The sequence below is a fragment of the Callospermophilus lateralis genome, chromosome 4 (assembly GCF_048772815.1).
Source record: "Callospermophilus lateralis isolate mCalLat2 chromosome 4, mCalLat2.hap1, whole genome shotgun sequence".
In the NCBI taxonomy this organism is placed as follows: domain Eukaryota; kingdom Metazoa; phylum Chordata; class Mammalia; order Rodentia; family Sciuridae; genus Callospermophilus; species Callospermophilus lateralis.
In genome coordinates this window covers 65,135,613-65,152,617 of record NC_135308.1, presented here as the reverse complement: position 1 = coordinate 65,152,617, position 17,005 = coordinate 65,135,613, and the positions used below count along the sequence as shown (strand labels likewise).

The 17,005-nt window shown below is 44.8% G+C and overlaps 1 protein-coding gene across 1 annotated transcript in view; it reads right to left on the bottom strand.

The window, feature by feature from the left end:
* Positions 1-17,005, bottom strand: part of B4galnt3 (beta-1,4-N-acetyl-galactosaminyltransferase 3) — a 103,418-nt gene that overhangs the window by 27,805 nt on the left and 58,608 nt on the right. Inside the window, exons 2-3 of the mRNA XM_076852539.1 lie at positions 4,060-4,163; positions 2,674-2,751 (exon numbers count right to left, since the gene is read on the bottom strand). Coding sequence (XP_076708654.1) covers positions 2,674-2,751; positions 4,060-4,163 — 182 coding nt within the window. The remainder of the gene's footprint in view (positions 1-2,673; positions 2,752-4,059; positions 4,164-17,005) is intronic.

Here is a 17,005-nt window from a genome sequence, read left to right as displayed (position 1 = left end):
ACTGTATACTTTCATTTTACTTATTTACTTTGTGGTACTGGGAATTTAACTCGGGGCCTCATGCATTCTAGGCAAGCACTGAGCTGCATCCCCAGCCCTTTTTATTTTATTTTGAGACAGGTTTCCCTAAATTGCACAGGCTGGCCTTGTACTTGGGATCCTCTTCCTCCTGCCTCAGCCTTCCTTGCAGCTGGGATTACAGGTATGCACATCTTATCCAAGTACTAATAAAGATTTTTCTAAGCTACTTTTAATATGTAAAAAAAAAAACATGCAATGGAAACCAGTCATCCATCCCCAAATGGTCATACACATGTACTAAAATATCAAGTTTCTTTTTTTCCTTTCAATATATTAGTGATGGAACCCAGAGGTGCTCTACCACTGAGCCACACTCTCAACCCTTTTTATTTTATTTTATTTGGTACCAGGGATTGAGCTCAGGGGCATTTGACCACTGAGCCACATCACCACCTCTATTTTATATTTTATTTAGAGGCAGGGTCTCAGCCTTGCCATTGCTGAGGCTGGCTTTGAACTTGTGATCCTCCTGCCTCAGCCTCTTGAGTCATGGGGATTACAGGTGTACGCCACTGTGCCTGGCCTTATTTTTATTTTTATTTTGAGACAAGGTCTCACTATATTGCTAAAGATAGTTTCAAACTTGTGATCCTCCTGCCTCAACCTCCCAAATTGCTGGGATTACAGGTATGTACCACCATGCCCAGATTCAAACATTTCTTTAAAAAATTAATCCTGATGGGTGATGCCACCTGTAATTGCAGTGACTCAGGAGTCTAAGGCAGGAGGATTGCATGTTTGAGGCCAGCTTTAGCAACTTAGTGAGACCCTGTCTCAAAATAAAAAAAGCTAATTCTATTTTAATTATTACTTACTTTTTATTCACTGTTTTTGTTTTATTACATATTCATACGTATATATTTATATCTTTTGCAAAAAAATTGGGGGAAATTAATTATTAGTAAATGCAGAATAGTGTGTCATTATAACCTTTTAAAATAGTTAGTTCATTAAGAAAAATGATCCAAGTTGCTCTCAAGAGAGGACTATATCACCAGACCAAATGATTTGTAAGAGAATTTCTTTTCAAAACGATATCTCCAGATGGGGCAGGGCACAGTTACCTGGTGATGTCACCTAGTACAAGTGGGCCAGTATTGTAATCCATCCTCTCTCAGGGTTTTCAAAAGAGGCGGCTTCACAGGGTGGCTAACCTAACAACGCATTTGGTACCGTACTGCCTCCTTCACTCCTGCCCAGAGCAAGTGGGTAGACTGGAAATAAAACCACCCAGGCTAAAGAGATCAGTGCGATAGGTGTGGCTGAAGACAATGAGCTGGCCAACACCACCCAATCAAGAAAAGAAACCTAGGTCCACTGGCCTCGAGACAAAAAGACACTGGATTCTAACCAAACTAAAATAAAACCCAATTTAAAATTTTCATCCCCAAAGCACCATGTCCTAAGTCTTAGCACAAGCATTTACCGGACGCAATTTGGGTATGCTCAGTAATTTCCTTGAGCCTCCATCTCTTACTCAAAAGAAAAGAGTACTAAAGCCTATAAATACAGTGTATGAGGATGGTTGTGCTTTTTTGTTTATGCAGCGTTAGTGAACACACCATTCCCAGTTGGTTATGATTTTTATTAACACATTTAACTGTTTTCTAAGACATTTTGTAAAGGAGAGTTCCTAATACATATACCTTATAACCTTACCATCATAGAATATTAATAGATAGTTCATGGAACAAGCAATTTGGGGGCACATAAGTTGGACCATGCTGAGCTCAACCAAATTGAACAGATGACTGCAGAACTTCTCAGAATCTTTCATATGCTAATGTCCATTTCCAAGAAGAGATGTAGTACACAGTTTTGTTTTGTTTAACTCATTTAACTATAAACTCCTTTCTTCCTGGAATATCTTATGAGACTTAATGGTCCAAGACAGTTTGAGAAACTTGTTAAATCTTTAAGATTAGGGATTGGCCTGGGCATGAAAGTCACGTAATTTTCCTGAGCTTTGTTTTTCCCACCTATAAAACAAGGAATATGATTCCTATAGTTTGGATCTGCAATGTCTCCCAAAGGCCCATATGCTTGGTCCACAGCCTGCAGTCCTACTGGGAGGTGGAGGACCCTTTCGGAGGCAGGGCCGAGTGGTAGGAAGTTAGATGGTTAGGGGATATGGGGACCTTGGCCCCTTCCTCCTGCTCTTTGCTTCCGGCTGCCATGAGGTGAACAGGCCTCCTCTGCCACAAGCTCCCACCATGAGGTACTGCCTTATTCCAAGCAGAAGCAAGGAACCAAGTGACATGGACTGAAACCTCTGAAAGTGTGAGCCAAAATAAACCTTTCCTCCCTGTGAGTTGTTTATGTCAGCAATGGAAAGCTGACTGACACAAATACTACCTTACAAGGTCCAAAAGCTGGCATCAGATGATATGCAGAGCCTGGCACACAGTAGGCATGAGCAAATGTTAGGGCTCCTTCTCTAAGAGAAGAAAATCAAATGAACTGGGAACCCCAGGGGCAAACATAACGGTCATACTCCCTAGGAGAAAGTTTTCCATGATCTCTGGAATTATCTGTTAATTAAAAAAAAAAAGAAAGAAAAGAAATTAATCCTGTCAAAGAAGAGTCCCTTACCTCTGAGAGCCAGGGTACAGGTTTGTTCCACCTCAAGTAGCTGTTGTTACTGTTCCCACTTTGGTCAATTTCTTGGTCCTAGTGGAAGAACAAAGAATGAACTCTGTGAGAACATTAGGGTGAGAACCTGGGAACAAAACAGGATTCAGGGACCCTTGAAAGTGCCTGTGGGGAAGCAGTCCCTGCCCCCAGGAAGCTTCTGACCTAAGGGACACTCCCATTCACTTACACATATTCCTCAGGAGAATATGTCCTTAACAGTGTCATCTGCATATGCTCCTGAGCTTTGAGATTTTCTCAATTTGTCCCATATGGAGAAAAATGTTTTTTGTTTTTTTTTTTACTAATTAAATCAGGGCCTCCTGAGGGCAGGGGCTTTGACTCCTTCTTCCTCTACTTCCCCCAGGGCTGTGCCCAGATTTGTCACTACTTGTCTCAGTAAGTGGGAGTTCCTCAGGTACAAATCCTCCCTGCCATGAAGTCCACAGATTCACTTTGGTTCTGGTCCAGGCTTAGGCATCCATGTCTGCTGCATACTCGATTAGGGCCTCCAGACTGAGCTGGACCCCAACTTCCCTAACCTATCATAGGCTCAAGAAACACTGCAGGAATTTCCTAAATCGAGCAAAATGCTGCTCCATTACAAACCACACACCCAGCTATTTGCAGGGAGGGATGTCTGTCTAGCTTGTCCTCTGGCTTTCAGTAGCAAGCATCTGGTTATTTTCACTAAGGTACAGTTCAGTCTCCATAACAGGAAAAGGCAGGCCATGCTATTTGATTTGCCTTTTCTTTCTTTCTTTCTTTCAAGTACTGGGGATGGAACCCAGGAACTCTCTACCTCTGAGCTAACACCCCAGCTCTCTTATTTTATTCTGAGACAGGGTCTTGCTAAATGGCCAAACTTAGACTTAACTTGCAATCCTCTTGGCTCAGCCTCCAGAGTCACTGGAATTATAGACATGCACCACCATGATGCCTGTTTTTTGGTTTTTGTTTTTGATTTTTTGTTTTTTGTGGTGCTGGGGATTAAATGCAGAGTCTCACAGTGCTAGGCAAGCATTTACCACTGAGCTGCACTCCTAGCACCAAGACATGTGGGTTGACTTGGAGGCCGCATGCATGGAGCAGGTTAGATGCAGGTAGCTTGAATAATGCGGCAAAGACAGAACAGGAAATCCAGGCCTAGTGCTAGCACCAGGTTTTGAGGAGGGCAGGATGGGCTCAGCCAGGAAATCCCAGACGGCAGACTGGGATTCCACTACTTGTTTCTCCTCTTGTCTCTCACAGGACAGAGCAGAGGTTTCCCTAAAGCCAGGGGAGGTGGAACAACTGAAGGCCCATGTTAACACACTAGCAGGGAAAGGTGCAGCCCCTGCCACATACCTTGAGGTTCAGCCTCTGGGGACGGTAGAATTGAAGATTGGGATCCTCAGCTGGGATGTTCCTGCTGGCCAGAGCCTTGGCCAGTTCTCTCCAGCTGCCATACCCTAGGGAAAGGAACAAATAGAAAAGTAAGGTCAACATAATTTGAGGACCTCATAAATCTGTAAGCTTGGAGGGATGGAGATAGTACAAGTAATTATCTTCCCTTCTGCTCTTCACCCCCTCCATATGGTAGGCATGAAGTGGGTGAGGCAAGGGATCATTAAAAATTTGGCCAAGCTGGGAGTGGTGGTGCATGCCTGTAATCCCAGGAACTCAGGAGGCTGAGACAGGAGGATCACAAGTTTGAGGCCAGCCTCAGCAACTCAGCGAGGCCCTAAGCAACTTAAAAAAATTAAAAGGCTGGGAATATGGCTCAGTAGTTAAGCCCCTGGGTTCAATCCTCAGTACCCCACTTCCAAAACAAACAAACAAACAAAAACCTTGGCCAAGGTCCACAGGGTGGAAAGAGGAAATGAGCTTGGCTAGAGTAGCTTAATAGTAAAGGGTCCCTGGGCTCAATCCCCAGTACCCTCCCTGAAAAAAAGAATTTGCTACCTTCCAGAAATCACAAGAGCCAGGCCAGGTGTGACCATCAATCTACCACTGTTGACTCACTGCAGGCTGAGATTCTTCCCCAGGTGCCCCTGGAGATTGATTTCTTCCCAAATGCTACTATGGAGAAATGGACATTAAAAGAAGTGCTCTCAGGCTGGGGTTGTGCTCTCAGGCAGTAGAACTATTACAGAGTGCTTGCCTATCATGTGTGAGGCACTAGGTTCGATTCTAAGCACCATATACATAAAAGTAAAATAAAGGTCCATCAACACTAAAAAAAAAAAAAAAAGAAGTGCTGTCTTTCCTCCAGCTTAATCCCTCTCCAGGGAAGCACAGGGGATTACAGTGGGTAGGGGAGGCCTTCTGCCTACCCCACCATTAATTGATGGGTTGTTGGATAAAACCAGAGCTGGGAGAGACCAAGAAGGATAGGCTTGGAACTTGGAGTTTGTCAAACAAAGTTATAAACTGCTGGAGATATAAGTTTAGAGGCCTGGTGAAGCCTGGATTGATTTGGAAGCTGTCTGTGACCAATGACATCTGCATCCTGAAGGCTTTGGAACCATTTGGCTTATACACATCTGGGAAGGCAAAAAGCCAACAGACGGTGAGAGGGAGGGAGGGAAGAGGAAACTACTGGGGTGCATGCATGCATTCCTCAACAAGCAGAGAGGCAGGGGCTGCACTGGGGTGAGGGCAGGAGAGAATTAGAGTCTGGTGATCAACTACTGTTATTCACTAGAGGCCAGAGCTTCCTTCCTGTCAGGAGAGCTCTCAGGCATAACTGTTGGGCCCAAATAGCTGCTAGTCCTACCTGGGAATCATGGGCCATCAAGATCTAGATGGGACTTTCAAGGTCACTTCCTCCTCATCCCAATGAGGAAAATGGACCCAGGCTGGTGAAATGACAAAGCTAAGTTCACTTAGCAAATAGTGAAAATAAAACTAGACCCCTCGTGGTCAGAAAGATTTCCACTGGGCTGCTCTTTCTCTCCCAACAGCTTCATTAACATGCCCCACGAGGCTGGGGATGTAGCTCAGTGGTAAAGTGAATGCCTGCCACACAGGAGTTGGGCACTGCACAAAAGGAGACTGACAGTCACCCACCATCAGGAGCCAACAGATGGCAGTAAGCTGAAGCGTCACAGGATCCCTATGTGAGCAGAGTCACAGGGAGCCACCAGACACAGGACGAAGAGCACAAACTGCAAATGTGGGCCTCACAGAAAGTGGCATCAACAGTGTGCAAGAGTCTTGTAGTAACTCTGGGAGTGGCTAAAGATAGAGAGTCACATTCTGGAATGCAGGAGTCGAGAGGGGATGCTTCTCTTACCCGTTTTTTGTTTTGTGCTACCCCTTGATGTTTATGAAGCTTTTCACAGGCACAATTTCATTTGAGCCTTCTAAGAACTTCATGAGATAGGCCAGGTCTGATTACTTCCATTTTACAGATGGGGTAAGAGAAGACCAAACCCAATCAATAAATGGGCAAAGGAACTGAACAGGTAGTTCAGTTCCAACCCAGGTGCCCTTCAACAGATGAATGGATAAAGAAAATGTGGTACATATGGAATATTAATCAGCCATAAAGAAAAATTATATTATGGCATTTGCCAATAGACAGATGGAACTGGAGAGTATTATGCTAAGTGAAATAGGCCAATCCCCAAAAATCAAAGGTCCAATGTTCTCTCTGATATATGGATGCTAACACACAATAAGGGGTTGGGAGGTAAGAATAGAAGTTCATTGGATTAGACAAAGGGGAATGAAGGGAAGGGAAGGGGAATGGGAACAGGAAAGACAGTAGGATGAATCAGACATAACTTTCCTATGTTCATATATGAACACACCAACCAGTGAAACTCCACATCATGAACAACCACAAGAATGGGATCCTAATTAGAATAAATTATACTCCCAGTGTGTATGTGTCAAAATACAATCTACTGTCAAGTATATCTAAAAAGAACAATTTTTTTTTTTTTTTTTTTAGAGAGGAACCCAGTGTTCAAAAACAGGGCTAGTTAACACCCACGACTATATTAGACAGAACTCTATCCCACATGCCTTAATGGCAAATCTATGCCTTTGGGTTTCTGCAGACATTCAACCTCTGCTCCTGTTATAGGAACGCATGCAGGTTTATCCTTCTGCCATCGAGGTCTCTCTTGTTTTCATGACTGGCTGGCCAGCAGTCTAAAATAGGCCAGAGGAGTTCAGTGAAGGAGTATGTTCTGGAGAAGCTGGGTGCAGGGGACAGTGAGGTGAAGTGCAAACATGGGAAATAAGGGAGAAAGAGGAAGAAAGAGGAAGAACGCTCTCGGACCTGTACCCTCCATCTTCAGAGGAGCTCAGGGGTAAGTGGTTTGATTACCTGCGATTCCAGCTCAAACATGTGATCTAAAGTTCAGAGCCCCCTCCCTTACCAGCCCCCAAAGAACTGTTAGCTAGTGGCTGGGGGGCAGGGCTTCAGGGGCTTGAATGACAAATGAGTCACAGTGTAGGGAGGAGAGGGACAGACCCTGCCTGGCTTCTGCATTTGGACTGGGTCATCTCTTTTGACCTTGCTCTTAATGACTAAATCCCACCCACTTTGGAGAGTGGTGAGGAAATGCCCACAGACACAGCCTTGCCCTATCAGTGTAGCCATGGAGGCGTGTCTCAAATGCAGGTTCCTTCTCATAGAATTCTCAGCTCTGGTCCAATTCTTTGACTGTTGGAAGTCACACTAAGACAACTTATCCCAAGGTCAGTGAACTATCACTATGGGTTGTCAGCGCCCCGGCATCTGCTGGGAAGTGACAGTCATTCTCCTGTGCTGGGTGCTCTTTGCCCTCTTTTCCAGGAGGCCTCATCCTCGGGCCCTGTCCTGGACCTGCCCAGTTTTTAGCAAGACTCTTGCTAAATCAGTTCAGTAAGAATCCTGCAACCCTATGGGATCACTTTTGATATCTGATCAGCGCCTCACTTCCCACTCTTGCCTTCAGCAACAATCCTGCTAGGCCAGTTCAGCAAGGGTCCCCTGAGGCCTCTTCCTAGTAATTGTCCATCCACTGACCCCTCACTCTGCTTTTTGGTTATAACCCCCCAGCTGCCTCTGCCATATTCAGAATTGAGCTGAATTGAGCTTCCGTTCTACACGGAAGTCCCTTTTGCCTCTGACAACAGTACTGAGTAAAATCTGTCATCACCACCTTTAACAAGAGTGCAGGGCTATTTCTCTTTAACTGAAGGTAATAGGTGGCTCTGTCTGTAGCAAGGGCAAATAACACTGAGGGGAAGAAAGGAGGAGAATTGCAGGGAGAAAATTCAGTGAAGTTAAACCTAGCCAGGCCCTGCCCGTGGGTCATAGGTGTGTCTGGGTGGTCTGAGACACCTGGAATCCTCAACAGCCTAGCCTTTAGCAATTTAAGGAGTACAAGTATCCCTTTGCAGACTTGGCCATATAGCAGGAAGATAAGTAAGGCTTTGGAGTGAGAGATGCAATTATACAACTACCACTTATAAAATGTGACTGCTTGTAAAAATGGTTGTACCTCTTTGGCCTTGATTTCTTATCTGGATGGTGGGGATAAAAACAAACCAAAAAACCCAAAACCCTGCCCTTCAGGACAGCTGTGACCAATGAACTATGTATGTCAGACCCAGCATGGGGTCTGGCATCCAGCAAGTACTCAATAAAATTCCTCTTCCTTACAACTATAATGGACCAATAAAAAATATATAGAAAGAAGGAGCTGGAATGTAGCTCAGTTGGTAGAGTACTTGCCTAGCATGTGCTAAGGCCCTGGGTTTAATCCCTAGTACTGGCAAAAACAAAAGAACAACAACAAAAAAAAAAAAAAAAAAAGAAAGAAAGGGAGAAATTCCTCTTCCTAACAATTTGAATTGGGGAGTTGGGAGATGTAAGAGATGTAAGTTTTAATCCACCACCACTTCTTTATTTCCCCCAGTACTGGGGATTGAACTCTGGGGCACTCTATAGCTGAGCTACATCCCCAGCCCTTTTTATTTTTTATTTTGAGACAGGGTCTTGTTAAGTAGCCCAGACTGTCCTCAAGTTTGTGATCCTCCTCCTTCAGTTTCCCAAATTACAGGCATGCACCATCAGGCTTGGTCCCTTTTGAATTTTATGAACTGCAAAGAGCAGTTTACACTCATTCTCTTCTCCCTATGCTTAATGACCAGAGAATAAGCAGACTGTGGGCCAGCAGTGGTTCTGTGGTCGCACAGCAGCAGACAACACTGCCTCTTCATTCCACTGTGGCTGTCCTTCATACTTTCCTGCTGCCCATTAATATTCACTCAGTGCACATTACATGTAAGGCACTGTGCCGAGTATCTGGACCCTTCTTCCTCACATCTTGGCTTCTGCATTAATCCTGCCAGTAGATATCCAGGCATTACTTCACCCCCCTGGGGGAACTTGGAGCTAAAGAATGTGCTGATTTAACTACTGACACTTGTCACTTGCCCTCTGGTAAGCGAACTCCTGCTGCTCCTGGCCAGACCTCTCCTCCCAGAGCACCAGCTGCCAGGGCCTTTTTCTCCTGCAACAGGTGTCATATTTGTACCAGGAGACAGACACCCCCATCTCAGGTGACAGATAAAGCACCACCATGGGCCTCATATTCTGCCCTCACAAAGCTAGGCTATCAAATTCCCCATCAGCTGGAGCTTTGCCCGCTTCCCTCCACTGGGCAATGCAGACTCATCAAAGGCCTGAAGATTATCATCTTGGCTCTTTGGTGAAATATGGCGCGCGCGCGCACGCGCGCACACACACACACACACACACACACATCTCCTTTGGTGCTTTTTTCCAGACACTTACATACATTATTTCATTGCTTCCTCTCAACCTCCCTGTTAGGTGTTGTCAACTCCACTTTAGAGATTACAAAAAGGAAACAGAAAAGTGGAGTTGTGGGCTCAAGGTCACACAGCAAATAAAACAATCCTAAAGAATTTAGTGCCTGCAACACAATAAGCACTGAACATACTGCAGCTTGTTATCTTTATGATTAGTCATGATATGGCAGATCTGAAGCTTGCATTAATTTCTTCTGATCCCTGCTCTGGTGATCTTGCTTTTGATCATATGGTCATTAAGGTCATTCATGGGGGAAGAAAAAGGAAGCTCTTTGCTGCTCAGGCTATGGTTGATGTTGCAGATTCCTTAGTGAAACTGTAGACCTGTGTTCCTGACTCCATCCCAGGAACTAAAACACTTCAAAGCACTTTCAATTCAGCAGGCAAGGGATGGGGGTGTAGCTCAGTGAAGAGCACTTCCCCAGCTTGTGCAAGGCATCCCAGCACCAAAAACAAAACAAACACAAACAGAAAAACAATTTGGCAGGTGAAAAGTTCAGATGAAATCCACATGTAAGTATAAAGTCTGAAAGCCTGCTACTAAAGACCTCAGACTAACTAGCTAAGCCCCAACACACACAGCCATGGCCCTCTCCAGGAAATTTTTCTCCAATCAGCCAAACACGTAAGAATGTCTTCAAACCTCTACCTGTGTTCAGTAGGGCATTTTACCAGGTAAGTAATTATAAGGATAGCAATAGTAATAGAGCTAACATTAATGAGCACTGGTTATATACAAGGCACCATGTTAAGAATTTTATTTCACTGTGTAAAGAGGTAATAATGTGCACACACATACACACACATGCCACTTCATGGTGAACAGCAAGGGAACCCACTAACAGTAATATTGTCAGCTTCCAATGAGTTAGATTTGCCTCACCCCTCACTCCCACATCTTATTTCTTTCTCATGTGAAAATAGATTTTACCTGTCTGCAGATGGAACAGGGTATAGACAGCCCAAACCAGTGGATGATGCAAGCCCATTCATAAGTAAAGGGGATAAATAGTGGAGCAAAAGGGTTAAACCCCCTTCCTCCAGCAAACAAAACAAAACAAAACCCCAAGCTCTTGGTACCAGTAGGGAACCTGGGGTGAAGCTGCGGGTAATGCCTGGAAGAGAGGCAGAAGCATGTGGGTTGGGGTGGGAGTGATATCCTGCAGGCAAAGTGCATGGAGGCAGTATCTCTGCAGTTCTGTCTCCAGTCTTGGGACATAGCGCCTATAGAAGCTAGTATGAAGCTAGTATGGTAGAGCATGCCTATAATCTCAACAACTCTGGAGGCTGAGGCAGGAGAATCACAAGTTCAAAGCCAGCCTCAGCAACCTAGTGGACTCTATCTCAAAACAAAAAAATAAAAGGGCCCCCTGGGTTAAACCCTCAATACTAAAAAAAAAAAAAAGTGGGAAGTGTTGCACCTTCCCTGAGCTACAGAGAGATTTACAAGAAGGGAAGGACTGGCCCTTCCAGGGCTCTAGAAGGTTGGGGCAGAGAGCATAGAAGGGCTGGTTCCACCTACTCAGCCAGACTCAAAGGACCTAAAGATGCAGGACGAGTACAGATTTGTAAAGAAGCCCCAAGAGTGCATATAGAGAACTGCTCACTAGAGACTAAAACTGCAAAGAGGAAAAGTGATGAAATTCAGTGACGCAGAATAGAGATGGAGCCCTTATCCCACTAGAGAAAAAAGGGTTGTCTAGGGCACGAGAGGCCATGGCATCCAGGACACAGCTTCATGAATGCCAGGAAACAGCAGAGTCCCCGGATGAAAAAGCAGTGGCTGGGGTTCTGCTCTTAGAGACCACTGGAGGGCCAATCACAGATCCTCAGCAGGACAAAGCTGCTATGGCTCAGAGCCAGGAGGGCCTGGACCCCACCAGAAACCATAAGTGCCACACCCAGTCAGAGATAAATCCAGGGACCTATTACCCAGGAGGGCATCTTCAAGGCAAACCCAAGGCTCCAGTGACAGAGACAGGTGTGTGGCTAAGCCTTTCCTTTCTAGTCCACAACACCCCAGGGAACTTGATGCAATAAAAATTATTATTACTTTAACTATAACAATTAACATTTATGGAGTAGGCATATATATACACACATATATGTACCTATTTATTCATATGCCTATTACATTGAATATTTAATATTATATTTAAATGGAACATAAATTATTTTCTTTAATATAATAAACTCACAGGAAAACAGGACTTAGAAGTTAAAAATCTTTCCAAAAGTCAAAGTGACTTCCAGTATTTGGAATTTTTGTTTTGTTTTCTGGTGGTTTTGTTGTGGTGGTTTGTCTGTTTGCAGTAATAGGGATTGAATTCAGGGGTACTCTGCCACCAAGCTATATCCCCAATGTCCCACACACACACTTTAAATTTTGAGATAGGATCTCACTAAGTTGTAGAGATTGGCCTCAAACTTGAACTTATGATACTCCTGCCTCAGTCTCTCAACTGGGATTTTAGGAATGTGCCACAATACCTAGGTCAATGCCAGTATTTGAATGAGGACAGACCCCTATGTACTTAATTCCATTACTCTATATGCTTGAATGTGCTCGAGAGTTTTTTCTCTGCCTCCAACATCACCATCCTTATGTGTCAGGTATCTATTTAGTCACTAGCCTATTCCTGTTCTCCTATCCCTTCCCCAATTACCTCCCATGCACCCACCTACCACACCCCCACTACCAGATAATTTCCTTACACTAATTTGGCCTAAAATCTCTCATAAACACCAAAGAAATGCAAAGGGAAAGTGGAGACACAAATGTAATGGACATAAGCACATTTGAGCAGGGCTTGCTACCACTTCCTGGTTTGTTTGGTTTATTCCCTGTACTGGGCATTGAACCCAGGAACTCATGCATGTTAGGCAAACCCTCTGTCACTGAGATACTCCACCCGCAGCCCTACCTTTTTTGCAGACAGAGTCTCACTAAATTGCTGAATTTCCCAGGCTCAGTAAATTACTATTCCCCTGCCTCAGCCTCTGGAGTAGCTGGGATTACAGATGTGCCTTACCACTGGGTTCCCTCTTTCTGGTTGAGCTATTTCCTTCTTGAGATAAATAATCCAGGGCTGGGGTTGTAGCTCAGTGGTAGTGCACTTGCCTAGCATGTATGAGGCACTGGGTTTGATCCCCAGCACCACATAAAAATAAATGAATAAAATAAAGGTACTGTGTCCATCTACAACTAAAATATTTATTTAAAAAAAATAAGTAATCCATTTGAGGGGCGTGGTGAACATCTGTAATTCCAGCAGCTCAGGAGGCCAAAGCAGGAGGATTGCAAGTTTAAGGCCAGGCTCAGCAATATAGTGAGGCCCTGAGCAACTTAGCCAAGACTCTGTCTTAAAATAAAAAGGGCAAAAGGCTGTGAGTGTATATCAGTAATAAAGTGCCTTTGGTTTCAATCCCCAGTACCAAAATGAATGAATGAATGAATAAATAATCCAGCAATATGTCCCTTGTACAGGCTGTCCTGGGAGATTATCAGTGGTTGCTCAGCTCTATCCCCTTCTCCCTCATAGCCCGGGTGGGGTAGGAAGGAATGTTGGTGGAAAGAGAGGAGCAGCAGAATGGGGGATCCTAAGGTTTCCCTGGCTCCTCTTTGTTGAGTAGATACATATAGGCAGGGCCCCAATAAGCTGAGCCTCTTCCCCTACCAGCCCCAAAGCCTGCTGCTGTTCAGAGCCAGGCCTAGAAACCTGAAGAACAGCCAGTTGCTTTCCCAGCTTCCTGCCAAACTGGCACCTGAGCTGCTGGAATGGTTGGGGCTGCTGCAGGCTGAGGCTTGCCAGCCAGTGACACAAGGACACAAGGACTCTACCAATTTCCCTATTGGGTGCTGTCTACAGGGACCCAAAACAGGGCATCTGAGCCCTTGCCAGGATGTGTCTGAGGCTATCAGGGCTTCATGCTCATCTAGATATCCAGAGAAAAGCACAGAACCCAGGAAGTGGATAAAGAGAAGAGATAGAGAAAATGCCCCTTCTATTCTGCTGCCACAGCTTTCAGAATATGGATTCTTTTCGCACACAGTCCAGTTTAGTAAATTTCCACTTCTGAAACCAAGGGGTTGAACAGTAGAGGCCCCAGACGATGTGGCCCAGCCCTGGGTCACCTCTAGAATATGATTACCACCATCATCATTACAAAACCTAAAACAAACTGTCAGGCAGGGTGGTACACACCTGTAATCCCAGTGACTCAGGAGGCTCAGCCAGGGGGATCACAGGTTCAAGGCCAGCCTATGCAACTTAGCAAGACCCTATCTCAAAATAAAAAATAAAAAGTGATAGGGATGTGGCTCGGTGGTTAAGTGCCTGTGGGTTCAATCTCTCGTACAAAAAACACCAAAATTAAAAGGTCTGGGGAGCCAGGCACGGTGGTGCATGCCTATAATCCCAGCGGTGCAGGAGGCTGAGGCAGGAGGATCACAAGTTCAAAGACAGCCTCAGCAAAAGCAAGGTGCTAAGCAACTCAGAGAGATGCTGTTCTAAATAAAATACAAAGTAGGGTTGGGGATGTGGCTCAGTGGTTGAGTGCCCCTGAGTTCAACCCCCGGTATCCCCACACATCCCTCAAAAAAAGACCTGGGGATACAGTTCAGTGGTAGAACACCCCTAGGTTCAGTTCCCAGTACCAGAAAAAAAATTAACCCACAACACTTAAAAGGCCCTTTACTAGTCAGTGTTGTGACAATTACAGTCATAAACGCCGCCCTATGCTAGGGAAATATGGACTTAAGACCCTTCATGAACTGGAAGCATAGCTATAATCCCAGGAACTTGGGAGGCTGAGGCAGGAGGATCGCAAGTTGTTGAGGCCCTACACAACTTAGTGAGACCCTTTTTCAAAATAAAAACTAAAAAGGACAAAGGGTTGGGGTTGTAGATCAGTTACCATTGAGTAGCCTGGGCTCCATCTCCAGCAGCAAAAAAAAAAAAAAAAAAAAAAAACCCAAACCAAAAAACAGCCAAATAACAACAACAAAAAAAAAATAAACAAAAAACAACACAGATGAAATGGATGGTTTCAGGATAATTTAAAGATAATAGGGTCCAGGACTTCATAGACTGGCCCATGCTCAATAAAGAGGTGCTTTAGTCCTTGGATGGACCTAGATAAGGGCCACTTAGGTCTTTTCAGGACCCCTAGGATCAGGACTGACTTTTCAGAACCTATTGGGCATGTTTTCTTCTGTCTTCATGGAATGGGACAAAGACAAACAATGCATGTCAGGGAAGATGTGGGACTATCCTGGAGTTTTTCAAAGAAGGTCCGGGTTGGGGGTGTAGCTCAGAGGTAGAGCACCTGCCTCGAATGTGGGAGGCCCTGGGGTCCATCCCCAGCATGGGGGCTGGGGGTATAGAGTTCAGTGGTGGTCATGAGTGAGCAAACAGCATATTGGGAAAGAATGAGCAAGTGGATCCATGAACTAACCAATCACCAGGTACCCACTGAGCACCTACTGTATAGTGAGTATTATGTTAACTGCTGTGATAGGAAGGTACGATGGGTGGAGACATTCAGCTCCACACATTCCTAGGTGCAGCTCCATGGTAAATGCAACAACCAACGTTTCTGGACTTCTGTGTGTTTTCTGGCACTCACACTTGTGCCCATTCACAGGCATGAATAAGCCAGTTCTGCTGAATGCAAACAAGAAGACGCACACTAGACAGCCGAGCTAATTGGATGCCATTTTCCAGACTTGCGGGAATTTCAGGCAAAATGTTCTGCAAATGTTTTCTGGGATTAGAAAACTGATCTTCAGCTTCCCGAAGAGTCTTGGAGAAGCTACAGAAATATAAGAAAACCTGATTCTATAAGATGGCAATAGAGTAGTTTCAGCAGAAACAGTGACTAGAACTAGCCCAAGGCTTGACACTGCCCCAGGAGGCCCTGAAGGAATTGGGACAATTGTCTGGTAGCTGGTTCAAAGCCTGAGCTCCTTCTTTTACCTCTTTCCAGGTGGAAAGGAGGGATCAGGAACTCTCTTTCCTATCAGGGTGGAGGTGACTCCATTCTGACTTCAGAGAGAGGAGTAGTTTCCATAGTTGGAGGTCCTCAATGGAAAGGAGGCATTTTAGACACAGTAACCAGAATGAAACAACTGAAGACTGGAAGAGGAGAAGAACAGGAGAACAGAGTTGAGAATGTGGCTTTTAGAAGGATAAATGAGTTATGAGGAAAGCCAGGCATGATACCATGCACCTGTCATCCCAGCTATGGGGAGGCTGAGGCAGGAGGATCACTTGAGCCCAGGAGTTCAGAGCCAGGCTGGGCAAGATAGTGAGACCCCTGGGTCTCTTAAAAATTTTTATTTTTTAAATTTTAAAAGAGAGACAGGAGGGGAGAAGTGGGTAATACTTGATAACTGCTGATTATGAAAGGCTAGAAATGTGGGGTGACTGCAGTAAGATACCAAAAGAGACTTAGAAAGAAAACCACACTGTTTACAAAGCCTTTCTTCATACATTATCCCACTCACCCCACTAACGGGTTAATACCATGTGCATTTAACAAAGCTTAATCACAACAGCAAATAAACGTGTATTTGTTCAGGCCAATCATTGTCCTAAGAACTTGCCATATATTGTCTCATTTAGTCTTCAAAATAATCTTTTAGTTATGCTTCTCTTTGCACAGATGAGAAAACTGAGGTCTTGAGTGGTAAAGAGGATACATATCTCCCTAAGAACTCACAGCCTCTAGATTATTAATAGAGTTGACATTTATCTCCTGTTTCCTTTTTCTTTTACTCTCCTAACAAGTGTCTTACACAGGTCCTTTTGTTAGTTGAAAAAAGCAATGGCATCCAAGGGAAGCAGAAAGAGGTAGGGGCCCTGAGGTCAAGAACGTTCTTTACACATGCACAGGGATTAGTTTGGGGACCAGCAGCCAAAAGCCTCATCCTCATCCTCCCAGCCTTCTTTCTCCCCACTTACTGGGACAAAGCCTAGGGTCTTGAGCATGCTAGCCAAGCACAGTGCCACTGAGCTACACCCCCCAGTCCCTGAACAACACACCCTTAAGCATCTTGTGCGCCTTCTCTTTTCTGAAATAGGCTCCAAAACAAATAAGGTGCTTTAACTAATCTGGAGAGCTGCCTCCTGCAAGACCTGCAAGGTCTGATGAAGGTGATTTGCCAAAGCCTAGCTGAGGTTGTTGTAACCTGTTCTTGGAAGAAGAGAGAATGGGATAGGAGGGCATATATGACAGTAACTGTGTTCCCCAAGAGAGGAAGATGAGGACTCTGCTACCCTCCTCACCAAAAAGAATATATTAATGTAACTTCAAGGGTTAGATCATACCAGGGGCAGAAGCCTGGTCACAGGAATTAGGCCCCTTCCCAGAGTCAATAATGCCACCACAATCAACCTGATAATTTTTTTTTTTTTTTGGTGGGGGGACAGGGGGCTTGGGGATTGAATCCAGGGGTGCTTTTCCACTGAGC